The 20,143-nt window shown below is 39.8% G+C and overlaps 1 protein-coding gene across 1 annotated transcript in view; it reads right to left on the bottom strand.

The window, feature by feature from the left end:
- Nucleotides 1-2,186: 2,186 nt before the first annotated feature.
- Nucleotides 2,187-20,143, bottom strand: part of LOC122788679 (vomeronasal type-2 receptor 26-like) — a 161,646-nt gene continuing 143,689 nt past the window's right edge. Inside the window, exons 7-8 of the mRNA XM_044055575.1 lie at nucleotides 18,847-18,970; nucleotides 2,187-3,106 (exon numbers count right to left, since the gene is read on the bottom strand). Coding sequence (XP_043911510.1) covers nucleotides 2,187-3,106; nucleotides 18,847-18,970 — 1,044 coding nt within the window. The remainder of the gene's footprint in view (nucleotides 3,107-18,846; nucleotides 18,971-20,143) is intronic.

Genomic DNA, 20,143 nt, shown 5'->3' with positions numbered 1-20,143 from the left:
ATGCAGACTGATTTTGCAAAACAAGTTTGATCATCAGTCATGTCATCCCAGAGTGATACATACTATATACCTCTCGAGTGATGCCAGCAACTTACACAATTATCAAACCCAATTATCCTTTCCTTGTATCTAGGCATAATTCTAGGTGAAGGGAGGGCTCTGCTCAAAAACAGTGTTATACCATTAGTTGAAGCTATCATAGCAAGCTCCAACATGTCTTTTTGCATTGTATTGATGGGTTGGAGTGACAGGTCATTTACCCCCACATGGATTATAATCATATTGTAGTTTGACTTGCTGGAGGAGAAGGTGTTGAGTACCCTAGTAATGTCAGCTATATTGGCTCCTGGGAAACAGCCAAATGTCCCCCTGTCCTTGTCCAGCCTGGTGAATGTAGAATATGTGTGCCTAACAACTGAGCCACCATTAACAGGGACATTTCCAGTAGCTGAATTATGCCTGTCAGACTTAGGAGTGGTTTGCTGTTGGCAGCATGCTGATGTTGGTGTTGATGTGGAGTAGGTGTACTAAGGGGGTTTACACTGATGCCTAGTCTTAAGAGTTCCAGGAGGCTTGAGCAGAGATTTTTTGACAGAATCATTCTGTGATAATGTTATACTGTTGGTATAATGATGATGATGTACTTGCAATGGTGTGGGTGGGACACTGCAATGTTCACTGCAACTAGTGGACTGTGCCTCCAGATTGGTGAAAGTATATGCACCTTTCACCAAAGATGTCTACAGTGCTAAGTATTAGTTTGTTATCAGCAAGGTCCAGAGAGTCTTTAAAGTGCCTTAGGATAACAAGTGCTAGTACACTGGCAATGGAAGTGTCAGGGGGGCAGGTTTTCCATCAGTCTGTGACACCTAATGCTAATGTACGAAATAGACCCAGATAGGAGTATAAGACCCAGATATGAGTATAAGGGACTACAGAGGTATATATACAGTCAGACTGTTTAATGGAACAATCGAGGTGCTTTTCCAAAAAAATAATTGGGGGGGGGGGTAGCTATACAGAAATGATGAAGAAACTTGGGTATTAGATTTTCAGAGCTGCTATTCCAGAATGTTTTGCTCAGAAATGCACTATTTTCCATAGCTAGAAGTGACTACACACAGCTCAGCAAAGTTTGTTTTGGTCCTAGATCACATTTGTGCTAAGAGCCTGCTGAATGAAAGACATTTAAATACAATAGTGACTATGAGGAAAAATTGAGTTGTCTGTAATACCTTGTTTAGGTACACCTATGCAGAATTAATCCCTTTCTGTCTCCTGCTCATAAAAACTGTGCTTTGCTTAGCCAATGATATTGCTGATGCCTGTGGGGAGTCTGGATTGCTTAGCTCAAAAGTAGTTACTAAGCATGCAGTCAAAAAGACAATTGAGGACCCCAGCATAATTTCCCATTTGTTTCAGTGCACTGTCTAGCGATTTGCCAAGAGTCGCACAGTATATACATGAAGGCTGCGGGAATCAAGTCCTTGAGTATTTGAAGCAGCTCATCAATAGCTCATAATGTTAAGTCTTTGCACTAACTGCCAGTTTAAAAGAAAAAAAACACCCATCAGTAAACTGCAAACATGAAACAAACTCCATAACCATTATGCCATACGTATAACAGGAAAACCTAGACAGAGAATTGAACCTGCAGCCTAGTTACATTCTATTGTCAAAGAGGAGAGTACTACCTCTTGAGCCCCAGTAGCTTCAGTAACATATGCATTGTTTTAATCTAATGACACTTTTCAAATGATTTTCATAAATGCTGACCTTAATTGTCAGATGTTTTTTCTGTTTATAGAAGAGTGCATTCATGATAAAAAGACAATGTTTGGCCTTTGTGTTCAAAACCGCTTTATATTTTGTTGTCACTGACAAAGAGTAAATGTGCTTTGGAGACACACACACACACACACACACACACACACACACACACACACACACACACACACACACACACACACACACAGTATTCGCATTTTTCTTTCCATGAGGATAAAAGTGAGTGATAAATCAGCAAATAAAACGTATAATTATCTCTACATAAATTAAAAGACAGGACTACAAAGCAGTAAAATCAACAATTAATAATTATGGACTAATGATATATAAATTATGACAAAAAATGAATTGTTTAGAAACTACAGAACAAAATACATTCAGAAGGATATTGTTTTAAATTATTTTTCAGCATGCAAAAATGTCTTTTTGCCAATTAAATGTTGTTTAGTGTTCAGGTGAGGTCGCAGCAAAATAATGTAGCATTTGAATGAAAATATACAAATAAGTAATCCAGCACTAGAGGACAAAATTGCAAATATCTCAACAGCAACCATATATTTTCCCTTTGTGCTCAGGTATGCTGGAATGAAGGAAAGCCAGACGCTGACAAAAACCAACATGCTGAAAGTGATATGTTTGGCTTCATTAAAACTGTCAGGCAATACCCTTGCTAGGAAGGCAACTGTGAAACACACAGTTGCTAAAAAGCCCATATATCCAAGCATACAGTAGAAAAATGATGTTTGGCCTTCATTACATTCAAGTATTATTTGTCTAGATGGTGAATGAATATCCATTTTAGGAAATGGTGGTGATACATACAACCAAATCGCACACAAAATAACTTGCACAGTGGAGCAACACAGAATAATAAAATAAGGTATCTTGACTCCCATCCACTTCCTTAATTTACTGTTTGGATTTTTAACTTTGAAAGCAATAACAACTGTGATAGTTTTAGCCAAAACAGAAGCTAAACAAATAGAAAAAGTAATGCCAAACACAGTCTGGCGGAGCATGCATGTCACTTTCCATGGACGTCCAATGAACAGTAAGGAGCAAAGAAAGCACAGCTTGAGTGAGAGCAGGAGAAGGTAGCTGAGGACTTGATTGTTAGCTTTGACTATTGGAGTGTCCCTATACTTTATGAAGATACAGAAAATGGAAACTGTAGTAAAACAAAGAAAACATACAATGGCAATCAAAACTATGGTTAGGGGTTCCTCATAGGCTAGAAACTCAAAGGTTTTTGGAACACACTTATCACGTCTGTCATTTGTCCACTGGTTTTCTTGACACATCACACAGTCATTTGCATCTATTTGAAAACAAGAAAGAAAGCGATTAAGCAAAATGTATACACATAATGAATAACCAAAACAAAGGAGGTGCTTTTGTATTAAATATTAATAGAATGTACATTTTTGTTTTGCAGATAAAATATTCCCATGAAGTACAGTGCTCTTGCATTTTTGTTCACAGGTAGCATCTGTGTTCATTTAGTAAAGCATGCATAATTAAAAACAACTGCACACAAGCCAGGAGCAATGTTATAATTAATGAATTTGCTATTATATTATTCTAATACTTTCACGTGCAAATGTTACTGAATACTCGTGGACCTGAAAAATACAGTACATAGTGTTTGAGTTTGAATTCACTGTGATCCTCGGAGTATATCATATGTGTACAGTTTATCACACAATTTGTATTAGAGATTGAGAAAATGCAATTTTCTATCTGACGATAGAGAACACTCTATCGTCAGGCACACTGACGTCTCGCTCACCAGGCTGAACAAGGAGAAGGTCATGGTGAGCAGCCTGTCGGGCGCTAGGATCTGCCACATAACACAAGCACTCAGGTCACTCCAAGGCAAGTACAAATATGACTCAGTCATTGTCCATGCTGGTGTGAATGACCTGAGACGTACCTCCCTGGACTACATGAAAAGAGACATAGAGGAGCTCTCTCAGCATGTAGCCCAGGCCGGTATGACCCTGACCTTGAGTAGCATCTTACCCTCACCAAGAATGATGCCACAATATGAAGACAAGATGATCAATTTCAACAATTGGCTTAAGTACTGGTGTCATTCAAAGGGGATCCAATGCCTGTCAACCTGGGATGATATGCTCGACAAGCCACGATGCTTCGCTAGGGACGGCTTGCACCTGTCACCCCTGGGCTTTCGGATATTGGCAAAGGCTCTTGCTACCCCCATAGTGCCCTTTTTAGGCAAGGCTCAAAAGACAAACCCACCTCCATAGGTATCACAAGGTATAAGAAACTAAGAGTAATGCTACTCAATGCCAGAAGTCTAAACCTCAAGATGCACACACTCGAAACTCTCCTTAGCATGGAGAACATTGATATATGTGCAGTAACAGAAACCTGGTTCAGGGCTCCCGAGAGCACCCCAGCACTACCAGGTTATACCTCATACCATGCTTTTCGGCCCCAAAACTTGGACTGAACCACAAAAGGAGGGGGAGTATCGATATTCATCAAAGATACCCACACCTCCAGGTTGGTGGCAAAGCACGAAGCATCAGAGACTATCCATGTGCAACTAACAGTGGGTAAAACTGCCTTCCAGTTTATAGCCTGCTACAGACCACCCTCCCAAACCCAGGAACCCCACTCGGCCTTCCTGAGAACACTGGAAAATATGAAGGTCTCTCCAAACACCATTATATTGGGCGACTTCAACTACCCAAACATAGACTGGGAGCATTACTCTAGCTCCAACACCCTAGCCCAAAGATTCCTAGAATTCATAAACTCAAATGCTATGGAACAACTTGTTACCACTCCCACAAGAGGGGAAAACATACTGGACCTGATCATCACCAACATGGGGACTCTATGCTCCAGACCAGAAGTGTATCCCTCACTGGTAAGATCAGACCATAAACTGATCTCACTGGATATTCACATCCTGACCCCACCCCCCTGCCCAGAAAACCACAGTGAAAAACTTCTCTAAAGCAAATTTCACACTCCTCAAAACCGAGGTGGAATCCTTCAAAGCCCCCGGGCCTGTGGAAAATATGGCCCAGACCACAGAATCCTTTATAAATGCATTCTATGAACACCGTCAGGAATGCATGGATCATGCAATCCCAAATAAAACCAAGACCCAATCCTCCAAAGGCAGACATCTTGTTTGGTGGACCCCAGCCATAAACAAACTATACAATAGAAGGAGGAAGCTACTACATGATAGAGCAAAATCCCAAAAAGGGAAGGCATCTCTGATCAGTATTAGCAAAAAACTACGGGCACTCATAAAATCGTTTAAGGCCAGCTTCAAGAGAAAAATTGCACAGGACACTAAGGATAATCACAAGGCTTTCTTTAGTTATGTTAGGAACCTGGGTGGGAATTCCCAGATATGCTCAGAATTAGTTCAAAATGACAAAAAATACACCAAACCCACAGACATTGCCAACATCCTAGCTTACAGGTTCAGCGCAAACTTCTCCTCCCCCTCCCCACCAAAAGGGCAAATATCTATCCCAGCAGAGTGCTGCCCCCCTGACATCTCAGATGCTCAGGTAAGAGCCGCCCTCTCCAAAGCAAAAAACACAGCATCCAATGGGACCAGACAGCTTCCCGGGCTGCATCCTACATGAACTCCAAGAAGAGCTAAACCCAAACATAAAACTACTGTTCAATCTCAGCCTTACTGCAGGATATGTACCCAAAGAGTGGCGTACAGCAACAGTGGTCCCTCTCCACAAAGGTGGTGCCTCAATGAACCCTGGAAACTATCGCCCCATAAGCCTGACTAGCTTGGTCTGCAAAGCTATGGAAAGGATCATCATGGACCTCATAAATAAAGATATTGGGGACCTACAGACACTGGAGCCTACCCAGTTCGGCTTTGTTAAGGGCAGATCCTGCCTCTTAAACCTGGTCAACTTCTTTGAAACACTCACCAAGGCCATTGATGAAGGGAAGGTGGTCCACACAGCCTACCTGGCCCTCGCAAAAGCCTTTGATACAATACCCCACTCGGGCATTATAGATAAGCTCACCAGCTTAAATATAAACCCCTATGTCACTAGATGGGTTGCAAACTGGCTCAAGGACAGAACCCACATGGTTAGAATTGCTGGAGCCATGTCAGACTCTAAACCAGTTACAAGTGGCATCCCACAAGGCTCAGTCCTGGGACCTCTCTTGTTCGGTATATATTTCTCGGAGGTACAGGCCAACACAGAAGGACTGTGGCTGACCAAGTTCGCAGATGACTGCAAACTGAGCGCCATAATCGACTCTCCAGCCGACACAAGCATCCTCCAAAAGGGCCTCATAGAAACAGACAACTGGTGCCAGAGCCATAGCCTCAAGCTAAATGCCAAAAAGTGTATAGTCATCCCCTTTGGCAAAAACAAAGTGCCCACAAATTACCACATAGGTGGTAATCCATTAAGTACAGAAGAAGTAATTAGGGACCTGGGACCCAGGTTGATAGCAATCTCTCATTTGACAACCACGTGGCCAAAGTGGTTAGAAAAACTTTTTATATAGCCTACCTAAACATGAAGGGATTCACATCTAGACTAGGGGAGGTCATCGTGTCTCTTTACTCATCCCTCATCAGGCCCATAATTGAGTACAATGCCCCTTTTGGGATGTACCTTACCAAACACTTGCAGCAACTGGAAAGACCCCAAAAGTACCTCACCAAGAGGATCAAAGGGCTCAAACAGATGCCATATGCTGCCCGGTTAAAGAAACTCCAGCTCTACTCAGTGGCATACTGCCTGCTCAGAGGCAACCTGTGCCTGATGTACAAAGCCATGTCCAACCCGGAATTAAGGGACATGCTGCACCTCAAAAAATCCAAATCCTATCGAGCTACACGCTCGAGAGACTTGAACCTCAGCACTGAAATAAATAGGACATGCTGGAGGGACAGATTCATAACCCAGAGGCTCCCTTCACTCTGGAATAAAATCCCAGTCCAGGTTAGGCAGAGTCCCTCATTGACTCTCTTCAAGAGGAATCTTGATGAGTGGATGGAAGATCGTAGGTTTACCCTGGGTATCACTTCTGTGTCACTGTTAGACAGAGGCACAGTATACTAACCTCGAAAAAGGGCATAGCAAAATTAATTTAAAATGGGTGGCAAAAGCCAAACATACTCTGGCTAGGCTTATAAATGCCCTAGGGCAGATAGCCTAGTATGAGCCTATGAACCTATGAACCTAATATTGGCTACTTGGCTATGAGTGCTACTGATTTCATCCATAAACTGTGCACTTCATTCATGAAGAGCTATCAAACCTATACAAATGACACTAATCATGGATGAATTCAAATGATAGTCACAGATATATAGCCATCTATCATACCCCTCAACCTTTTATTGAGAATAATCTGGACAAAGCCAAAAATAATGGTGGGATAAAGACCTAAAAATAGGGACAATTTTTAAATATTGTTCTTATAAACGTAGTTGCTAGAATAACAGATTTTGCTTTAACATGCCTTTTCTGAATGGTATGAAGTCTGAAACTCAAATGACTCTCACTATTTAGTGACTTCAGTTCTCAATGATTTGCCAGAAAACAAACAATTTTATGTGGAACAAACAAAAAATATGAAGCAAAAATCTGGGCATTTTTAGAGGTTTGCCATCTATTATAGCGACCACATTGATGACAAGATATGGGGACTAAAAGGATGAATGAGCAGTTGCCAGTGATTGATAAGGTAAAGCAATTTTAATAAACAAATGTGTGACACAGTTATAGGGAGGGAATCAGGCACAGGCTGCAACAGATGATGTGACATACTGTATGTGTTCGCCGCTGTTGATGTAAAATATACAGAAGGGGGAATGGCAGCAATTGAAAGCAGAGCTTGTAGGATACAGTAAAGTAGGATATGATGAAAGGTGTTATCGGCTCAGAAGGAGAAAAGGAAAAGAACAAGGTGGCATGTTTATAAAGGGTCTTACAGTTAGGCATAGGCCGAAGGCAGTGCTAGTGACAAAATGAAGGACTGACCCAAACAAGATTTATTATTATTATTTATTTATTTATTTTACATTTGTTAACCGGGATGGTCCGACTGGATACATGTCCTTTTTCAGCGGAGGCCCGGGGAGAAAAGCTCCAACAGAGTTACATTGATAATTAGGTACAGTAAATGAGCTGAAAGAACTTAACAGAAACATAGGCTATTTACATACAAGTACAAGACTGCCATTACTATTTCTGAGATTACTACAAATTTAACATTAATAACATATTAGCAAGGACGGTAGGCAGTATAATTACCTTTGTAAGTCATACATTTATGTTTAAAAAGACTTAAAACTTACTTGGATAAGTCTAGGGGGCATTAGACTTTGCAAAAAAAAAAAAGTAAGAATAAGAAGAAGTAGGAAAAGAGATGGAAAGAAAGGCAAGAAACACAAAGAGAAATAGAAAGGCAGGACAGCAGACCTTTTCTGTGAAATTAGAAGTTAGAGGACTGATATAGTTAGATAACAGACACAGATTTATTAGTTATATAAGGTTAGTACAGCTACCCGTCAATGAATAGGATCAGACAGAATATTATCTCCCTGATCACAGCTCCCAAGAACGCACAGATCCTGGGTCTTTTACATTAATTGGATGTTCTCTTACACTAATTGGATGTATGGCAAGATTGCAGCTGTGGAAGACATTTTTCACATTGGAAAGGTGTTTCTTTTTATCCATGGCTGTATGAGCATGGCATTAATACTTATAAGTAAGGAGATGTGCAAGGCACAGCATGGCTACAGAACAAGTTTGTACATGATGTTGCCTGCAGTTTCTGCATTTTTAACGAGTATGAAAAGTACAAATTGTTGTCATTTAAAAGGCTACAACAGGAGCACCTTGGTGTAATAGAAGTGATACTCTAACAACGATCCAGTAGGACATTCAAACCTGTTACATGTAACATGCACACTTGTGGGTTAGATGTGTTTAAACTATGCCTTCACTTTATAATGCAGCATTTGAAACACTTTAGCATGCAGTAACAGTTGCCTGGTGCATGTGTGAGGTTATAACACGGTTGCCATAGACATTTGTCTTCAGTTACATTCCCTTTATTAAAAACTACATGTTTTTTGAAACCAATGCTAACTAGAAACACAGGCAACAATGGACTCAATAAAATAAACAGATTAAATTGTTGTATTAAAATGTAAAATTCTTAACGGCTTCCAAGATTGAGTACTGGATAAAATCTATTGCATTTTTTGCTTATGATGTGATTGGCTAACTCCACTTGTCAAGAGCTTTATCAGCATGTGTATACTAGGATTCCCACAGGGTGTCTGGCTCATTCTCATATGTATCCTAGAAATAATGTATTCTACAGTTTTAGTTCCTTGTTAAATCTCATTCTGTGGAATCTCTGAATCCTTCACCTATAAGAAACAAGCTACAACAGATACCACAGAATGGGATTCTTCACAAAGAAAAAGAACAATGCTGATAATCTTGGACAGTATTACCTTAAGAACAACAGCATGATTGCATGAATGTAAGGTGTCAAAGGAAAAGAGGCATTATTATCTGCACATGGGTGATTGATGACGTCAGATGTAAACTGCTATATTCATTTTAGGGTAATTTAATGTGAAGTAAAATGAGAAAACTGAGTAGAGATGGACTGTAATGTTGAATGAACTTTTGCAGAGTATGATAGCTCTTCTGAATGCCAGATATAGAACATCTAGAGCTAAGGAGGCAATTGCTAAACACTTATGCAGGAGTATGACAGGAACTACTACATTCACTGAGACAGTCATAAAACAGATGCTGTACAACGGATAAATAATGCTGACATAATATGAAATACATCCATAGAAATCTGCAGTCACAGATGCAGTGGGATCACAGTGACTTTCCAAGGTTAGGACAGGTTAGTCACCATGTAGCTTAGATGGTACAACCCCAGGAAAAAATATATCTTGTCATCCACATGACAGTATAAATATTTTTAAAAACACTTAACACTTGGGCTATATCAAACATCAAACAGCAACAGCCTTGGAAGTTATTTTAACCACAGTTCTATCCTATTTGGTCATTAACAAAAATAATTCACACGAAGACAGATCTTGTGTTGGTACAATGCCTGGGTTTATTGAGGAAAAATTCAAAAAACAGCCTTGAAGTATTTTTAACGGATATGCCCCATTTTGCTATTATTTAGTGACATTCACTAGACTTTGCTGGCTCTTGAGTTGGTATAGTGCCAAAGTTTACTGGGAAATAGCAATTCAAAAATCAAAAGAATCATAAATATTTTGGCATCATAAGGTTTGCTTTTATCTTCATGACTAGTCCTTGAGTATACCACTAGAACTCCCTCAAAATAGTCTGGTATTAAGTATGAGGAAAGTCAGGAATTTTATTCCAAATGGAGATGAGGCAATGCCTTAAACATAAATATAAATAGAAATGACCTTCAGCCTGCAACACCCCATAAAAAGATAAAAACTGTGCATGCCTTTCTTACCATACAAAAGTCACTTAAAAGCAGTAGGAAAAAGGGCATACCATTTCAGCTACTGTTAATATCTCTATTTAAAATAATAACTTGAATTAATTGCATAGAAGCACTGTCAGTTGTTAAGGATGACCATTCTCAAAATGTAGAGAATTGCATTTCTTTTCATTAATATGGCGACCATGGTCCTTACATGATTTTATTACTTTCTTTGTGAACCTGCCAAATGAAAAAGAAGTGAGCTACAAAAAGATAGTCAAAGGAAAATAAACGTTGTTTCATAGGCACCTCTCTGCCATACTGATGGACATGGACAGCTCCTTATATAATTTTAATAAATTCCCAGAATGCACAAATCAGTAAAACCATGGCAAATGTCTTCACTTTCACTGGGTCACTCTCATTGTTTTTTTTTGCTTGCCATTTTTTAGACCTGCTATCTAATTTGCTCCCATTCTTTTGCATATTCAAGAAATATACAAAAACAGCAACACTATTTAGTGATGTAACAATTTTTGTCTGTTTTGCATTCATGTACAAATGTTCCACTATATCTATAAACATTGTAGTCAGTACCATACATGAATTATGCCACCATGGTGTTGTCCACTAATCAGTATAAAACTGCATAGTTGTTGTATGGTTCTGCATTTCAGACACAATAGTATAATCCTGTCTTGTAGCTGTGTAATAAGAGTTGTAGTTTGCCACATATCCTGTTTAGTAAAGATGATATGTAAATACTTGCAAAACCTAACAGAAAAGATATTCTGTTTCAAGCTGCAATACATGTCAAGCAGAATACCTCACTGACCCTCTTCAAGTGCAACCTTCATGAGTGGATGGGAAACCATAAATTTGTCCCAGGGGTTCTACCTTTGTCCCTCATTGACAGGGGCGACAGGTGCTGACTGAGGTTTCTTTTTTGGGGATGAACTCTTGGCTAGGCTTGTAAGGGCCCCAGGGCCATTAGCTTAGTGACCTCCTATGATCCTATTATATGTATCACTTTACTACTGCTACTCATGCAGTGGAATACACTATGCCATCTGTGGCATTGTGGTTGTCTTGCTTAATGTTTGTATGCCTGTCTGGCATGTTGTGTATGGTTCCCTCAGCCCCTTTAAACAATACACATACATGTCCTATATGTCTTTTACTTTTTATTCTTCCCAAAAGGACACCTGGTCACTTCATGTTGGTGTGAATATTGAAATGTTTCCCTTAACTATCTGGGACACTATCCCTTCTGTATATTGATGTAGTTCTGTAATCATGAAAGCAGCCACTTTGTAAAAGTACTGACCATTACTGTCACGACTGTGAAATGATATTCACTAGCATACTTTACTATTCAGTGGAATGGGTGCAGCTGTACTTCACACTGGAGTGACTCTGTTATGGTTCTGACACAGTGCTTCTGTGCATTGTTGTACATAAGAGGATGCACAGTTGTATCTCTTTACTAAATACACAGCTGCATGCAGTGACATTCCATGTAGAGATTACATTGCTGCTTAGCAATGCTATTCTCAACAGGACATCTGCATTTCTTATCTATCAGGTGTTGTCATGTTACTGTTGGTGTACTGTGTCCACACTACTTCCCATGTAATTCCCAGGCAATATTCTACAACCTACTTTGTGACTCAAATATTTATCTGTTGAAAACCATGCTACAGATTCCCTTTTTGCTTACCTGGCATGCACCTGGACTCCTGTAGGAATGTGGCAGTGGATGTCATTCCTCCACTCATCTCTAGTTACTTTATGAAATGCACAGACCTGTGGTATGCGGTTTGTACCACACACCAGCCCTATACAAGTTTTGACCATTTTTATAAATCCTAATTGCTATACTTTAGGTTACACTCCTTTACTGAATTCAGGGAAAAAAACCTGAGTAAAGAAACAAACAAAGTAAATCTGCCCAGATAATTCCACAATTTGCTTCCCAAAATCTATGCCACTTGTCATCTTTTGATTAACCATTTTGACACTGTTCAGTTGTATATGGTTTAACATTCATTTTGAGCACCAACTGCATAATTGTTTTGGATCAAAATTCTTAACCATGACTGAGGAAGTGGATGTACAGATAAAAATTCATTAATGGCTACAATTACAATTTAAAATGCTTTACCAAGGTAAGCATATAGGATCTTTCCCTGTTTAAAAATGGCTTAAATCTGTCAGTTTAAAAAGTCAGATATATAAATTATAGCACTTTCCACTGTATATAAAACAGAATGCAGGCATCTCAGTTTATAGTTTTTTGTACCCCTAGTAGTACAGTCCTTAAGGATTAAAGTAATGGTGACTTTCCTCCACACACCTAGGAAGTAAATAGAAAAAGTAGCTCCATGCCATTTCTCTAATATTCATATGTCTCCAAATGTTTTTTAATCAAAAGGAAAGTCATTGCTCACGTTTTGACATGGGAATTTTTTTTTTTATTTACAATGTGTTAAACTGGTGGGTGGGCTGGTCTGACAGCACTTTTCTGTCATGACGCAGTCTCCAAAAAAAAGAGTATCAAAATCTATAGGGTAAACTTTCCTCATCTTTCTTCAACCCTGCACTTAATATAATCAATTCAGAGACTGTTGCACCTCAGATAAAGTAGTAAACCCCAAATTAAACAATACTGCTTGATCAAAATGCATTTGATCAAATGCAGCATACTTGGCAGTCGCTCAGCTGATAGACACTCTACAAAAAGGGAAGCAAGATGATTGCTTTATCCGTGAAATGTCTATACATGGAATATTGCTTTATCCATGAAATGTGTACATGTGGAAGAATACTTTGTCCATGAATGTGTGCAGGTGGATAACTGCCTTATACGTGAAATGTATAAACATGGAAAATTGCTTTATCTGTGAAATGTGTACATATTGAAAACTTCTTTATTTGTGAAATGTGTACATGTTCAAGATTGATCTATCTTTGAAATGTGTACATGTGGACACTTCTTTATTTGTGAAATGTGTACACATGGAAGATTACTTTATCAGTGAAATGTGCTTGATCTGTGAAATATTTACATGTGGAAGACTGCTGTATCCCAAAGAATTTTTAGAAAAATTGCTATCCAAAAATAGGAAAAAGATAAACTTATCAATCACTTCCCTAGAGGGAGACATTAACAAAAGCTTGTTAAACTCTTCTTAACATACAAGGCCTTGTCAAACCCTGAGCTGTTGGACATGCTCTACTTAAAGAAATCCCAATCCCTCAGAGCCACACGCTGCAGGGATCTAAACCTTGTAATCACAATGAACAAAACATGCTGTTGGGATAGGTTCCTGACCCAGAGACTCCCTATACTCTTGAATAGACTGCCCATACATGTCAAGCAGAGTGCCTCCTTGGCCCTCTTCAAAAGGAACCTTGACAATTGGATGGGAGATAGGAAATTCACCCCAGGGATCATGTCAGTTGCCTTGCTAGATGGGGGTCCAGGGAAGTAAATATTGTGGGAAGAAATATCCAGGGAATTGTTATGGCTATGCTTGTATAGGCCCAAGGGCTGATAGCCTAGTACCAACCTATGAACCTTTAAACACACCTTAGTGCTGTTAGATCAGGTCTTGTGGATTAACAGTGGAGAGTGACAGCCAGCAAAGAACAATGGCAGAAGGTAAAATGGGTTTTAAAAGTTGTTAGAACGTCACTCTCCCATGCTTATAAATACAAAGTGTGGCAGAACAAAATGTCTAACATCTTTTGTAGCCAGTAGATCTAAAGATAAGCACTTTGTTTCTGCCTGCTGTTCATGTTTCTCATCTGTCTCTGATTTTAAAGAATGTCACTGATTCTGCCTCATATTTTTGCCCTGTACCTCTTAGAATGTATGCTTTTCTAGTAAATCACTGGGCCCTTACCCTCTCTCTTTCCCATTTACGCACCGTGTGGTACATCAGGCAATGAGCACCTTTCAGTGCTCATTCTTTCTGTAGCAGTTGTGTGTTTTTGGGCTCAGGTTGCTAGCCCAAGGCCCAACCCTCCTCAGATGGTGACTGTAGATTACAGTCCACCAATAATTCCACACATTAATGTGTCATACACCTTATTGCTTAGAAAGTGCATGTTGAGGCAAAACCTGTCATTCTTTTAACCTTTTAAATGAATTAGAGTAATATTAAAAAAATGTTTGTCTCCCTATTATGTTTGAATTTGTCCAGAATTAATATGTAAAGAAGTTAAGATGTATGCTACTGTCAGTTCTTGACAATGCTAAGTGCTTTACCAGTTCTAGAACCAGTAAAACACGTTGTGCTTCTACACTTTTTTCTTTCTTTCTTTTTTTTATTTTTTTGTAACTGGTAGTACATGGAGCAGATAAAGCCCTGTGCACTACAAAGGATTAAGATCTGGTCACCAATTATAATCTTTCATTATGTGTGTGAAGCCCCTCCTGTGGGCCATTAATCAAGGAGAGTTGATCATCACCACTGACATCTGTGAGGGAATAAAAATAGATACACACAGTATTTTGAGATGCAGCTTTCTGCACCAAGCACGATTTCCCATAAGACCACACAGAGAACACATTCCTATCCTGGGGGTGGATTTCCCTCTCTCTCACCAGGCACCAAATAAGACTCCACACTGACCACAGCTATAAAGTTGAGTCCTCAGCTGAGTGTTCCAAGCCAAGTCGTCCATCACCCTCTCTATGAAATCAGTGCTCTGTGTCCCTGCCCCAAGTTGCTACCACGCACACGCTTTGAGATTTGATTTTCACAGAGACACACACACACACACCTGGGAAAGTCTGGAACAGATTTACCAGCTATGCCCCTTCTACCCAGACTATAAGGTAGATACTGCCATAAGAACACTCCAAAGCCAGCTACTGTAAGGCAGTTACAAGAGCACTCAATTATACTGAGTATAATTAATACTAATGCAAATGGTAGTGTTTGACCAATGCAGCAAAGCTTTCAGTAGTGACCACAGTGTCACCAAATAAATATAAGAACTCTCAAATGTTAAAATATTCTTTAAAAGACCAGCCAGAATGAAAGTTTAAATATATTTATTAATAAATAATAAAAGAACATGAAACTACTAAATATCTATTTGCATAGGTTCATAGGTAGGTACTAGGCTATTGACTCTAGGGCTTATAAAAGCCTAGCCAAACTATACCCTGGCTTTTGCCACCCAAGAAAATTATTTTCCTGTGCCCCTGTCAAGCAGAGCCACAGAAGTGATCCCTGGGGTGAATTTCCTATCTCCCATCCAATCATCAAGAATTTTCTTGAAGAGTGCTAATGAGGAGCTTTGTTTGATATAGATAGGTAGTTTGTTCCAGAGTATGGGAAGTCTCTGGGACAGGAATCTATCTCTCCGGCATGTTCTGTTTATTGTGGTGACAAGGTTTAATTCCCTACAGCATGTAGCTCAAAGGGATTGGGATTTCTTTAAGTGGAACATGTCCAACAGCTCTGGGTTTGACATAGCTTTGTATGTTAGGCAGAGATCGCCTCTGAGAAGGAGATATGCGACAGAGTAAAGTTAGAGTTTTTTGAGAGGGTTTGCATAGGGCATCTGTTTGAGGCCGGTAATCCTCTTTGTGAGGTATTTCTGTGGCCTTTCCAGTTGTTGTAGATGTCTTGTGAGGTACACACCAAAAGGGGCATTGTACTCTATAATGGGTGTAATAAGTGATGAGTAGAGGGGAACAATGACCTCTTTTTTTCCTGGAGGAGAAACCTTTTGTGATGAGGTGTGCCACGTAGAAGGATTTCCTGACTACTGTGGCGATGTGATTATCAAAGGAGCGACTATTGTCCACCTGTTTCCCAAGGTCTCTTATCACACTTTCGGTGTTAAGTAGATTACCGCCTATGTGGTAGTTCATGAGTACAGAGTTTTTACCAAAAGGGATGACAATGCACTTTTTGGCATTGAGCTTGAGGTCATGGCTGTGACACCAGGCATCTGTCTCAGTGAGGCCTTTTTGTAGGATGTCCACATTGTTAGTAGTTTTGATTATGGCTCCTAGTTTGCTGTCATCTGCGAACTTTGTTAGCCAAAGACCTTCTGTGTTAGCCTGTACTTCAGAGAAGTAGATACCAAACAGGACAGGACCTAGGACTGAACCCTGTTGTACTCCACTTGTCACTGGTCTGAAGTTGGATTTAGAGTCTGCTGCTTTCACAGTGTGGGTTCTGTCAGTGATCCAGTTGGCAATCCATCTTGTGACATAGGGATTTATACCTAATTTAGTGAGTTTATCTATAATTGCAGAGTGGGGGATGGTGTTGAAAGCCTTGGTGAGATCTAGATAGGCTGTGTGAACCAGCTTACCCTCATCTACGGCTTTGGTGACCGCTTCAAAGAAGTCTGTCAGGTTTAGAAGACATGATCTGCCTTTTACAAACCCGAACTGGGTAGGGTCCAGAGTTTGGAGATTACCAATGTCATTGTTTATTAGTTCCATGATGATACATTCCATAGCCTTGCAGACCAGGCTCATCAGGCTAATGGGACAGTAGTTCCTGAGGTCCGTGGTGGCTCCCCCTTTGTGGAGTGGGATAACCGTTGCTGTGAGCCATTCAGTTTGCACAAAGCCTGAGGTGAGGCTAGGATTGAACATGGTACTTAGGTGAGGTGCCAGTTCATTCTGTAGTTCATGTAGAATGCAGCCTGGGATGTTGTCAGGTCCCATGGATGCTGTGTTCTTGGCTTTTGAGAGTGTGTTTTTTACCGGTGCAGTCTTGATTACAGGAACTTTGCATTCTTCCGGTATAGAGATGGGCCCTTTAGGGGATGAGAGAGGGGTAAAGTTAGTACTGAACCTATCTGCCAGGATGTTGGCAATATAAGTTGGTTCTGTATATTTAGTGTCATTGTGCTGTAACTCAGAGCAGATCTGAGTGTTGCCATTGAGATTCTTGACATAGCTATAGAATGCTTTGTGGTTGTCTTTAGAATCAGTGGAGATTTTGTTTTTTCGTAACTAGCTTTGGAGGATTTTATGAGGGATCTCAGCTTCTTACTGAGTCTGGCCACAGAGTTCCTCCAATCATGGGAGATTACTCTTTTTTGCAACAGTTTCTTTCTTCTGTTGTAGATTGGCTTCCTTTTTTTGGAGGATAGCATCTTGGTTCTGTTAGGGATTGCACGATCCATGCACTCGTGTAAGTGCTCATAAAGTGCAGTTGTATAGGATTCAGCAGTTGTACCTTGTCTGTCAGCATGGGTGTTGTGAAGTTTGCCACTTTTGTCTTAAGAAACGTGAAGTTGGCATTGGAGAAATATTTTACGGTGTTTTCCCTAATGGGGGTGGGGGTGGGATGTGGATGTCTAGGGTGATTTGCTTGTGGTCGGATCTGACCAACGAGGAACTGACCTCCAGTGTGGAACACTGGTTGCCCATGTTGGTAATGACCAGGTCTAGGATATTGCTACCCCTGGTAGGGGTGTGGATAAGTTGATCCAAGGCGTTGGAATTTATGAATTCCATAAAACATTGAGCACAAGAGTTGATTACATCGAACCAACGAAACTGCGAAATTTAAAACATCGAACCGTCATAGTTGGCCCATCTGCGGTATAGCTTTGTAAGGTAAGTGTGCTATAGTTACGGAACCTAGGGTTAGGGTGCGGGTTAAGGTAAGTGTATAGGTAGGTAATGTTTGTAAGGTTTAGTGTAGGGTTTTGTTATTGTTTGTGTATGGAATTTTAGTTTGTTTGGGTATAGCTTTGTAGGGTAAGTGTGTGGTAGTTATGGACCTTAGGGTTAGGGAGGGGTTAAGGATAGTGCATAGATAGTTGTGTATGTGGGGTTTAGTGTAGGGTTAGAAGTAGGGTTTTGCTGCTTTACTTTAGGGTTAGAAGTAGGGTTTTTGTTAGTGTACGTATGTGTTTTTTGTTATTGTGTTTGGGTACGTAGTGTGTTGTGGATGGTGGGCTTGGCCAACTATGACATTTCAATGTTTTAAATTTCGCGGTTTCATTGGTTTGATGTATTCGCTGTTTATGTGTCGCACAATTCATATTAGATGGAATTGTCTTTCAAGAGAATAAAGTAGACCTTAATGATTGCCACTGCCAGAAAACTAGTCACCACTTCCTCACTTTGTTATGACCAAGATAACTCTCTTGAATAGATGAATAATTGTCATTTTATCAATGGTTATAAACAGCATGATTACTGACTGTACAGCTTAATGCTAAAAATAAATTTGATTTGTAATACTAAAGAACACATTCTGACAGGAAAGTGATAATTTACAAATACTGATTCTGGGGCTAGTGAGAGGTCAGATAACAGTAAGGGGGCATGAGATGGTTTAGCTTCAGGTACAAATTGTAAAATCACAGATATCAGATGGTTGCTAAATGGGACTACTACATATTTTCAATCTGCTAGTTCCTCTAGGACATGCAACTTCAAGAATTCTTTCCCTTTGTAGCAATGATTAGAGTATTCCAGGAAATGGTGGCCAATAAATGTAGATACAATTATTCTCCAACTGAAAATTGTATGTCTTTAATTTACAGTGAAAATTTTGAAAAGGGGCTAACCTGTCTGGTTTGTGATTTCACCTGCAGAGCAAGGAGAGCAGTCAAAGCAACAGGCTGGCTGTCCCTCTCTTACACTTTTTCTGTATCCCACAGGACAGCTTCCACTACAAACAGAACGGGGGATCTAGGAAGCAGAGGAAATGGAATATTTAAGAATATGCAGTAATGCTCTGAAAGCCAAATCTGGGCAAAACAGATGACATCAATGTTAACAAAACAAAATGATATATGTATATAAAGGGTACTTTAATAACTGGTAATAAAAACAATATACTATTTTGTGCAGGTTATCTGAAAGACCTTAGTGTGAATAGAATATGAGTTAGCATTGTTGTCTGCAAGAATTTAAAAAAATATACATTTAATAGTATGACTATGCAGTGTTCATTTGATAACAATCCTTGAATGATCTGTTTTGATATTTAACAAATCAGACCTCAATGCGGAAAAAATAACATCTGCTTTTCAAACCACAGCACATGACTCAGGAGATGCTAAATAGATTAAGCACTTTCTATTCTTTATTAAATGAAGAACTTCAACAAAATAACCATATCTTACTCAACACCCCTATAAATACACTAGTTATGATGATATGATGAAAGCAACCATCCAATTAATTCTAATAACAATCTCAACCTATGTATAACTTAATTTGTTTACAACAGTTTTTTGAAAACAAAAATTATTTAAAATGTTCTAAAACAATAAAACATATTGGGCCGGATTCACGAAGGCTTGCACGGAGTCTAAGAGTAGTGTAAGACTCCATGCAGCCTTCGCGATCCAGGAACAGCCCAAAGTCCGTGTAAGAGACAAGCTAAAACGGCTCTTACACGGAGTGGGCGTGGATAAGCTAATCACCTCACTTGCAGCTGAATAGCATGCAAATGAGGATGATTAGTGATCCAGGAAGCCCAGAACAGCCCGTGTAAGAGCCGTTTTAGCTGCAGAAATGTACTCAGTTGACAACTGAGTACGTTTCTGCAAAAACTGCAATGGAGCCATGTCAGCTCCAAATAAAGGGTGCATATGTGTCAGGCAGCATGCCAATGGCCAAATATGTGGCCATTGGCAAATTAACCTGATGCAAATATATTAAAAATATAATTTTTTTCGGCGATTGCCGATGTTTAAACCCAGCGCAGCCCCGCGCAAACGGGCTGCGCTGTATAAAACATAAAAATGAAGGTTTTAAACCTACAAATGTAGGTTTTATGCAATACATGGAATGTCAATGCAGGGACCAGCAGACCAAAACCAACATGGCCACCGTGTAGTGGTTGCTAAGGGGGGA

The sequence above is a fragment of the Protopterus annectens genome, chromosome 14.part0 (genome assembly GCF_019279795.1).
Source record: "Protopterus annectens isolate FY-2018-M chromosome 14.part0, PAN1.0, whole genome shotgun sequence".
Lineage (NCBI taxonomy): Eukaryota > Metazoa > Chordata > Ceratodontiformes > Protopteridae > Protopterus > Protopterus annectens.
This window is presented reverse-complemented; position numbering and strand designations above follow the sequence as displayed.